General features: G+C 62.4%; 1 protein-coding gene across 1 annotated transcript in view; it reads right to left on the reverse strand.

Moving 5' to 3' along the window:
- The window catches only part of ALX4 (ALX homeobox 4), a 40,729-nt gene extending 35,423 nt beyond the window's left edge, over positions 1-5,306 (reverse strand). The window contains exon 1 of the mRNA XM_076343402.1: positions 4,910-5,306. Coding sequence (XP_076199517.1) covers positions 4,910-5,306 — 397 coding nt within the window. The remainder of the gene's footprint in view (positions 1-4,909) is intronic.
- Between the last annotated feature and the right edge of the window lie 4,792 nt (positions 5,307-10,098).

A 10,098-nucleotide genomic window follows, 5' to 3' on the forward strand; every position in this document is an offset into this window, starting at 1 on the left:
GCTTCCCTCCCTCCCGCATACTTCTCCCCTTTATACTCTCCTGTTGCCCCCCCACGGGGATCAGGGCAGCAGCGTCTCCCCACCCCCGGCCCTCCCGCACCTCTCCCCGCCGGAGTGCGGGGGGAGGCCGCGCACACCCCGCCTGCCTCCCCGCCGGCGCTTTTATCCGCGGGAAGGAGCCCGGGCTGGAGCCGAGGACCCAGATCAAAGCTGCGGGGGGAGGGAAGGGGGGACAGGACCGGGGCGGCTGCCGAAGCCCGGGATCCTCCCCCCCCCCCCCGCCCAAAGCCCTCTGCACCCCGCGGCCGGGCGAGGGGCAGCGGCCGCCCCCCCGGGCCGGTGGCGGAGCGGTTCCCGCGGAGATGCTCACCGGGGCGGGCGGAGGCCCGGGGGAGCCGTAACAGTCCCAGACCCCGGGGTGGGGGGGAGGCACAGCATCGCCCGACGTGGAGGAGCCCTGCGAGAGTCCCGGGGAGAGCACACGGCCCCGGGTGCCCCCTCCCGCCCCGGGCTCGGGGCTGCGGCTGGAGCCGGGGGAAGGGGGCAGATGCCGCCGGTCCTCCCCGGCGCACGGCGAGCTCCGCAAAGCCCTTGAACACCGGCGGGGGCTCTGCGCGGCGCCGCGGGGAGCCCCGAGCGGCTGGCAGCGAGCGGTATCTCACGGGAGGCGGAGGGGGGACCGCCAGCGAGCTCGTTCCTGCCGTGCCTGCAGTTTACATTACATTAGGGGGAGAAGGAGGAGGAGAAATGCATTAAAAGTGTCAATTTAAAAAAGCACGCAGCGAGCCTCTGATTCCTACGGCAGTTGCTTTCTGCACTTCTATTAATAACGCACTTTAGGCGGCACTTTTTATTTGCTCGCTAAATAAAAGAAATTGTCGTTATTTGCATAACCCGGCACTTAAAGAATTTCCTCTGTTAGAGAAAGCCCGTTTCCTCTCTCCTGTCTCCTTTGAACAAACACCCCCATCACATTCGCCTTCACTCCCCAAAGGATTTTTTTTTCCAGCCCGTATTTCTAGACAGCAATATACGTATATATTTGTGTGTGTGTATGGGTATATGCATACATGTTTCAAGACATGTAACTTACTTCAGCTCCACGCAGTAGAAATAGCAAGTCAAATTACTGCAGCACATGAATCATTCGAAAGCTTTTTCCCCTCCTAAGCCAAGATATATAACCTGTTCTGAGGGCTTTTATTTAAGATTTCAGCTTTAATTGCCGGTGCCGGCCTGCGGGATAACCCGTACCCCTATTTACAGCAGGGAAAGCGGAGGAAGCCGTGCGAGGCCGCCGGCCCGTCGGCAGCGCGCAGGCAGGGGGGCGCGGGGCGGGGGAGGCGGGGAGCCCCGCCGGGAGCGCCCCCAGGGCCAGGCCGGCAGCCGCCGCTCCGAGGGGGCTGCGGGGAGCCCGGCCGGGAGCCAGGGCCGCCCGGTGCCACCGGCCCTGCCAGCAGCCGGGCTGGAAGGGCTTCGGCGACTGCCACTCGCGTCCTCCGTGCACTCACGGCCGCAGCTCTCCCTGGCCTATATTTATCCGTACAATGCAATGGAAGCGCTTAGATCTAGAAATAGAAGCCGAGAGCAATAGATGGCAGGCACGGGCTTTTTATAACTCGAAACGACTTGTTTATTAAAGAATTAAAATAAAATTAAACAAAAAAAGGGGGGGACACCCTCTCCCGCCGGCTCGTGGGGTTCCCGCCGTGCCTCCCGCCGGCCCGGGCCCCGCCGCACTGCCCGGCCGCTCCGCGCTGGGCTCACCCGGGGGCTCTACAAGCGAGGAGGGGAAAGGCGGAGGCGAGAGCCAGCTGCGGGGCCGCCGTGCGGAGAGCGGCGTCCCTCGGGCAGTGCGGAGACCGGCCCGGGCGATGGGCCCGCAGCAGCTCCGGGCGCAGCTCCGGGCGCGGGGGGGAAGCCGGCCGCCTGAGCACTGCCTGGCGGGAGAGCCTGCCGTTTTGTCGGCCTCGGTTTTTGGTTGGGTTTTTTTCTTTTTTTTCTGGGGGGGTGTGTGTTGTTGTTTTTTAAATTGAGGCACTTACGGGCACGGCGTCCCACCACCCCAGCATCCTCCTCAGCCCCGAGCAACCGGGAACGCAGGGAGCCAGCAGTCCCCGCCGCCGTCGCGCTCCTTTCCCTTCTGCACAACGCGCACGGCAGTACCAGCACCGGAGCGGCCGCGGGGGCTCGGCGGGCAGCGGGAGGCAGCGGGGCAGCCGCCTGCTCCCCGGCTTCCCGAGCAAAACCCTCCCATGGTTCTCCCGACCCGCCTTGCATCTCGCCTGCGTGTTAGCTGGCCGCGCTTATGCCCACTGCGGAGAAAGGGGACGGCTCTCTCTTCCCCCGCTCTCAACCCACGCCGAGGGTATTTACCCGGGCTCGGTGATTTCCCGGTCCCGGTGCCTTCAGTCGGGCGCGGGGGTTCCCGGGACACAACGCCTGCCCCCGGCGCGGTGGGTTTAGCAGCCTGGGAGAAGGCGGAGAGGCGCCTACGGGTGCTGCAGTCGCTCTGCGAAACCCTGATCTGCCTATTATTAGCAAGTCTCTCTCTTCAATCATTAACCATTATTATTATTATTGCTATTAATTATCCTCGCGGATCCATGTGTCTCTTATTACAGCCCATCGTCCCTAGCCACATCAGAAGGGGCTCGCAAAGAGCGCGGGTCTGGGCCGGGCCGGGCCAGGCCACCCGCCGCCGACGCGGGGCTCCCACTGAAGTCAAGCCCGGAGCCCCGCTTGAAAATAAACCAGGGGGGACCCCGGCGGTGTTAAGGAGGGTGATAAACTCGTGTGGCTCTACCGGGGGTTGCAACGTGTCATCACAGGCTAAGCCGGCGCCCTGGGCTTTGCAACCTACAAAAACAAAAGAGCCGGTTAGCAGGGAGAGGATGGCAGGGCAGGGCGGCCGGGAAGGCACTGTCGCCGCGGCGCGGGAAGGCACCGGGGGCTTCCCTGCGCTCCCAACTTCGCCCGGCGGGAGCGGAGAGCGGGTCCCTCCCGGCCGGGGCCGCGCGTCCCCGCGGGGCTCCCCGGCCCCACCGTGCCCTTCCCCGTGGGCCCCGGCCTGGGCCCAGAAAGCCTCCGCGGATGCGGAGCGGGCCTTGGCGCCGGCGTGGGGTTGTCCGCCCACGGGGAAGGGGCAGGGGAAGAGAGGGAGCGAGGGAGAGGGAGAAAACCCCAGCCTAAGCCCCGGCCAGAACAAGCGCGAAAGCAGCCCCCGAGCCATAGCCCTCCTGCCACTCCGCGGCCCAGCGGGCAAATACCCGCGGGAGGGGTGTTGTGCCACCCGGGTGCGGCCAGGAGCCGTGCGGGCCGGGGCAGGAGCAGAGCGCGGCCCGAGGTGGGGGGACGGAATCGACCCCTGCCCGGCCCGGCGGAGAGCGGGCAGCGCGGCCGGGCGCAGGACAGCCGGGCTCTGCCTGCGGTTCCCGGGCACGGCTGCCTGGCGAGGACTTTCCCCGGGAAGGGAGTCATCGGGGGGGGCGGAACGACGACGACACCGGGTCTGTGGACCTGGATCCGAGGACAGGGAAGGGTGCGGAGACACCTTGGCTGCACTCAGGGGGTGATGGACGGCGCCTGAACGCGGCTCGGCACGCCGGGGTTTGGGAGATGGGCAGGGGGAAGACGCCTCTGCCTCCTTTTAAGTCTAGAGACGGGGCAAAGGGAAAGTAAAGGGGCGAAGAGTACCCAAAATGACGGCGAGAGCCTAGAGGTGGGATCGCCGGCCTGACCCGGGCCTCTCCCGGCTTTCCCGCGCCCCCACTCTGCAGTCACCGCCCGTCTTAGGGGCTCCCTGGAGACCCAGGCACGGCCCTGTCGTTGTCCCTGCCCGGCGGGGTCACGGGTGGACCGGCGCGTGGAGGATGGGGACACGGCCGCCGCCCGTCAGCGGCGGCGCGCTGAATCCAGGCCGGGGCAGCCCCTCTTTGCCCGCACAGAGAGCACCGGGAGGGAGAGGAATAGATTTCATTTCCACTTTCTCTTCTTCGGAAAAATAATTGTAGGTGTTTTATTTGTTTGGTTGTTGGGTTTTTTTGTTGTTTGCGGTTTGGTTTTTTTTTTTTTGGGGGGAGGGGTGGCTTTTTTTTTTCTTTTCCCTAATCGCCTCGAAACAGTGGAAACCTCCCGAAGAAACCTTTTAAACCCACGCTCGGAAACGACATGAGAAGCGACCACGTTCCAGGCTGTCCTGCCGAGCGCCAGCGCAAGGGAGTGTCTTAATTGCCGCTAATGACCCGCGGAGAGGATGCGAGTGGGTTATCTGCAGCCGGGCACAAATCAATTAGGGGAGTGGCAATTAGGGGAGAAAGTGAGAGACAGGAAAGTGGGAGAGACCGTTACAGCGGAAAGCGAAGACTTCGGTGAAATTTTCCAGAAATTCTCCCTCTGCAAGAGGGTCCCCGTAGAGAATGTTTTGCGCAGCCCGCCGGTCCGCTCTTTCTTTCTCTTTCTGTTTCTCTCCCCGTTTTACTGCGGATTTCCCTGCATTGCTCAAGAGCTAACGCTTTCCGGGAGCGCATCGGCCCCGCTCCGAAACTACGATTAAGATCACCGCAAAGCGGGACAGGGGGGAAACGCGGCTTCCCGCGGGCATCGCGGGCTCCAGACCCGGCTGGGAATAAAGACATTCGGGGGACGCGGCGGCCCCCAGCCCCGCACCGCGGCGGGCCCCGCTGCGGCGGGATGGGGCTGCCCGCGGGCGCGCTGCGCTCCGCCGCCGAGGCCGGCAGCGCTGCTCGGCGCGCCGGAGCCGGGCAAGGTCTCCTTGACCCCGGGAGGACTTGTCCTGCCGGGCAGCCACCCCCACCCCACCCCCGCCCCCGGGAGGCCCTTTCCAGCCCCGGGCGTCTCTCTCCGGTTTCGCCCCCGGTGCTTCCCCCGCCGCACGCCAAGGACTCACCGTAACAGGAGACCTGCAGAGCTCCGTTGTGGCCGCTGCTCTCTTGCAGCTTGAGGTTGCTCTCCGGGGGGGTTTTGCAGGGGCCTCGCTGCATGTAGAGGTGCGGCGGCTGCTGCTGCGGAGGGTATTTGTTAAAGGAGGCCGGAGCCCCGGCGGAGCCGGGAGCCTGCACGCTGCCATCCAGGGACTGACATTCCTGCTGGCTGTAGCGGCTCCGGCACTTAGTGCTGCTGTCACCAAAGCCTTGTCCTTTGCTGGCCAGGAAAGTAGGGCTGAACTTGTCACTTGCTTGAAATGCCCTAAAAGGCGAGGAGCCTTCTGTGCCCTGGGAGGCTGCGTTGTAGTAGGAATCCATGGCAGCCGGATCACAATAAGAAACACAAGTATCAGCATTCATTCCTAAAATTAAAAGGCCCGAGTGTCCTTAATGCGCTTGGAGGGGCACCAGGAACCTCTCTTTCTCTCTCCCTCTCGCATACACACACACTCACAGCTGGGCCAGGGAGCTCTAAGAGGATTCAGATGTTCTTGAAAGCTGACCAGATCTCCAAACCCCCTTAAGATCTCGCACAGTAAAAGGGGTCTTTTTCTTTCCCTCCCTCTCTCACACACACACTTGCCCTCCGTCTCTCCCTCCAAACTATCGACACTCGAAAGAGGCTCTTCTCCGCACATTCCCCCCCACACATGGGGGGGGGGAAGAGAGACCTCTCCCCCAATTAATATGTAGATGATGACAGTGGAGGGGAGGGGGCCCAGGAAGGGGTGTGTGTGTATGTGTACGAGGGTGTGTGGAAGCAGAGGGGGGTGGAGGTCACATCTTTTGCGTTAAAAAAAAAACAACCCCAAAATTTTTTACGATTGAAAAATAGAAAATCGAACAGATGACACGAACGCCACGAAGGGATGGATGTGGGATCCGCGCAGGCGGAAGCACCGGGAACGATTTAATGGTCGTGACATGCTCGGTTCGCTCCGGCCCTCTCCGCTGCTCACTGCCCCCAGCTGCGGGGACCCCCGCCTCCGCGGCCCCCTCCTCTGTATTAAAGGCAATACGGATTTCCCCCGCAGCCTTTAAGCCTCCCCCGCCATTAACCCCTGCCGGGCCGACAGCTCTCCCCGCGCTGCCGTGAGCCGGCTGCGTCCCCTGGCACGGCGGTGCCGCGGTCGCCCAGCACATCGCCAGGCAAGCTCTCCGCGGCGTCTCGCCGCACGTTTATGATCGTCATTATTTATTTACCTCTAAAAACGTGCCCTCTCCAGGTGTAAAACAACTGGATCAAAAGCGGGAGGGCAGCAGGGAGGGATTTTAACAGGGTCGCCAAGCACACAAAATCGGCCCCGGCTTCTGGGACTGCCAGAGGTGAACTTGCAAAGGGACAGAGGCTGGCAGGAACCCTTTTTGGTTTGAGGGGTCAACTGCAACCCAAAAAGGGCTTAAAAATAAATCAATACTCACCTTCCGTCGTCCCCCCCTCCCGCCATTCAACCTGATTCCCCTCCTCCCCCGGTTAACTCCTGCTACCCCTTACACTTACTTTTACCCTGCCTTCCTCCCATCCCCACATCTGGTTTCTATTGCTCGCTTACCTTGAAGTTTTCAGTAATAAAGATATTACGCAAACTACATCCACAGTTCTTCAGACCAAAAAAAAAAAAAAAAAAAAGAAGAAAGAAAGACAAGAAAGAAAAGGAAAAAAGAGAAAAAGAAAGGAAAGGGAAGAAAAGAAGGCCCTTAACCCCTTCGGGAGCGAGGGCCGCGGCGGAGCCGGCTGCGGGCGGGGAGCGGGGGCATCGGCGGCGGCTCTGGGCTCCCAGCGGGCTCCCCCCGGGGCCCGGCCCATGTGTCCTCCCTTCTCCCCCCGGCTTCCTCCCCCCCGTGCAGAGAGGGGGGAGACTCGTGGCTTTCATCTGTGTGTGTGTATCTGGGTGCGCGGGGGGAGCGGGATGCGGCTCGAGGGGGGAGCGGGGCGGCAGGGCGGGGGTGAGGCCCCCGGGGCGACGGCTCGGGGGGGGCCGTGGCCGTCACGGCCCCCCAGGGCTTTGCTCCAGGAGCAAGACCAGCGCCGCCGTTTTCATTAGCTCGGATCTGACAGGAACGGCCCCCCCGCCCTTCGCCCCCCAGATGCAGAAGGGATTTCTAGCGAGGTCGTCGTTAAAAACAGCCAGAGACGGATTCATTTACTAGATTTCAAACCATTTTGCGAGTCTCCCTCAGACCAGCGCTGGGCTCGCTCAGCTCTCTGGTCCAAGAAAGCTTTCAGCGGATTTGCCTTCCTTATACTCTTTATTACCTTGCTTAATTCTTTCCTCGTCGTTTCCCTCTCCCCTCCCAAACTCCCCCACCCCACCACAGCCCCCTCTCTCTCCCTTCTCCACGACTTAATAAAAAGCAAACCAACTCAATGCTTGAGAATCTTTCTAAAAAACACTTCGGGGCGGCCAGGGGAGCCGGGGCGCTGCCGGTACCCGCAGCCTGCGAGCGGCTCCGACGGCTGCCGCTCGCAGGCTGCGGGTACCGGCAGCGCCCCGGCTCCCGCATCCCCGGCTCCGCCGCAGCGGACTCGCCGCCGCGCTCATGGAGGAGAGTATTTGCGTGTGTGAGCGCGTTAAATGCGGGTTTCCCAGCCGGTTACTTCCCGAGCAATTATTTTGGCGGACGAAGAAGCGGGCTGAAAGAAATGATGTGAGGGCAGTCCTCGACGCTGCGGTGTTATACTCGGCCTCGGGATTTCTGTTCGGCAAAGTTAAATAACAGCAACAACAACAACAAAAACTAAAGGGTGCGATTCCGGGATCGGGCAGGAGACGATTTATTTTTTTTTTAATTTTTTTTTTTTTTTTCCAGAAGCGCTGCGGTGCAGGGGCTCGCAGAGGCACTCCGGCTTGGCCGAGCCGAAGGAGGGCTGCCCGGGGTCTGCCTCGGCCGGAACGCTCCGTCAGCCCCTCCTTGCATTAAACTGTAACGAAAAGTCCATTAGTTCCCAATCAGGGCTAATCCGCAGCCCCGCGGAAAGGAGTGCAATAAAACCCTCTCTCTAATGGCCAATTTGTGTCCCTGGAAGCGGGAGGTTAATTCGGGAATCGTTACCGAGGGAAAGTGTGCTCGCAAATACCTGGCGATCTGGCGGGGGGTGGTGGTGGTGGTGATAACGGGGGAATCGTTTTTCTTGACGGTTTTCGTTTGCCTGGGTTGGGTTTTGCCTGAAGTCCTCTCAGCAAGTTTGACGGGGGACTCCCCCAGCCCCCGTTAGCTGGGAGCGGAGCCTTGCGAACATAAAAGTAAACAGGGAGCCTGCAGCCGCCCTCCCCGTTAAACGAGGCGATGGGGCTGCGTGTCGCGGCGCTGCCGGGGCGGCCGCGTCCGTCCGGCGGGTCCGGCGGTGGGGCTCTGCCCTCCCGGTCTCGCCGCACCTCCGCCGGGAGGGCTGCCGGCTCCGGGGCGAGGGGAGCATCCCCGCCTGTGGGAGCGAGGATCGGCAGAGCAGGGGCAGAAAGGGACACGCACCACTTAAAAGCCGATCTCACAATTTTTCCTCCGAGTGACCCCAAACCTACACCAAATGCGTCCAAAAGGGAAGGGCGAAAGAGCGGCCGAAAGGTCTGCGCTCTGCAGCAACCGGCTGCCAATTCCGACTGTATATGTGCTTTATATCGAGACCGCTTTCAGGTAGAGTCGCTGTTGGTTTTGGAAGGGGTCAGTCCCGAGGGTCCCTTCCCACACAGGGCTGCGGGGCTGGGGAGCCCAGGTGAGAGCCAACTGGTCCCGCGTTTAGGGACGGCAGCTCCCACCAAGCAAGTCACTGCTGGGGGAATCGCCCGGGTCTCCAACTCCGGGCGATCCAGGTGTCCCCTCCCGGCAACACCCCGGGGAGAAGGGAGCAGCCCAGGGCAGCCCTGCCCGGCTTATTTTCGAGGAGCCGTTTCCTTTCCACCGGGGCAGGAGCGGGCATCGCTCCCGGGTGAGGACCGGGTGCGAGGGGCAGGCGATAGCGGTCCGTTCCTACACCTCGATCTCTGAAAGAAAAAAATCCTTATTCCCGTGCGATTTAGACACTCAGGCTTGTGTCACGTCCAGGGAAAAGGCAGAGGTGACCGCTGGTCCCTGCACACCGGGCGCGGCGGCGCGGGGCTGCGGGCAGTGGGCAGTGGGGAGCCGGCGGGGACGAGCCCGGCTCCCGCAGAGGGCCCGGAGGAGGAGGCAGGAATGCGCTTCTCCGCTTTACCAGCCACCGCCGGGAGAAACCCGCCATGTCCCCCCCAAGCCTCCACCGTCCTCCCGGGGCTCCGGGCTCTCGGGGCCGTCTCGGGGCTGGTGCCGGTGGCTGCAGCCGGCGCGGCGGCGGGGCGGCTGGGGCGAGGGACGGCGGGGCTCCGGGGTGCCGGGTCCAGCACCCCAGGTCCTCACCGCTCCATCCGGGGAGAGCAAATACCTCGGTTCAGGGAGTAGGCTCATTTCACTGGGGAGGGGGATGGAGAGAGAGGGGGATCTTTCACACCGTTCCCTCCCGGCTCTTTGGCAGAGCCCTGCTCTTAGAAACTGCCTCCCGTTTGTTTCCCCATTGGGTTGGTTTGTGTGGTCACTTCAGAGCTGCGGGCTCCTTTTGTACGGGACCGAGATCTGAAGGCGACCTATTTATAACACCGCTGCTGGTGGGGGGGAGAGAGGGGAAAGATATTCGTGCTAATCTCCCAAACTTTTTTTTCCTTTTTCCTTCCCAGCGGGACGAAGGTTGCATCTTTATTTCGGGAGTGGACCTTGCCTAGCGACAGTCCCGCTGGTACCTGCCGCCTTGCACTCTGGCTCCTGCCGCCCGCCGGGCACCCGGGCTGGGGCCTGAGCTGCGCCGCGGCGGGGGCTTTTCTCTCCTGCCCTCGGCGCCTTTCCTCGGGGATAAACGTATATATATTTATATGCGATGTCGATTGTTATTAAAACACGTTCTTCGTGTCACGAAGGAGCTTACAGAGAGATGGAGCTGATCCGCTCCTCTCCTTCCCGGGGAAAGCGAAGGAGAAGGCTCTGAGTCGGGCCAGGCTGGCCCCTGCCCCTCCGGGCTTGTGCGGGCAAAGCTCTTCTCCCGCCGTCCTCCGACGTCCCCCCGCTGCCTCTTACCGCCACTTCAGCAAGGCATCGAAGTCTGCTCCCGGGCTCCGCTTCCCCCAGGCTCTCGCCCCGCAGCCTCGCT

Source organism: Aptenodytes patagonicus, chromosome 7, assembly GCF_965638725.1.
Source record: "Aptenodytes patagonicus chromosome 7, bAptPat1.pri.cur, whole genome shotgun sequence".
In the NCBI taxonomy this organism is placed as follows: Eukaryota; Metazoa; Chordata; class Aves; order Sphenisciformes; family Spheniscidae; genus Aptenodytes; species Aptenodytes patagonicus.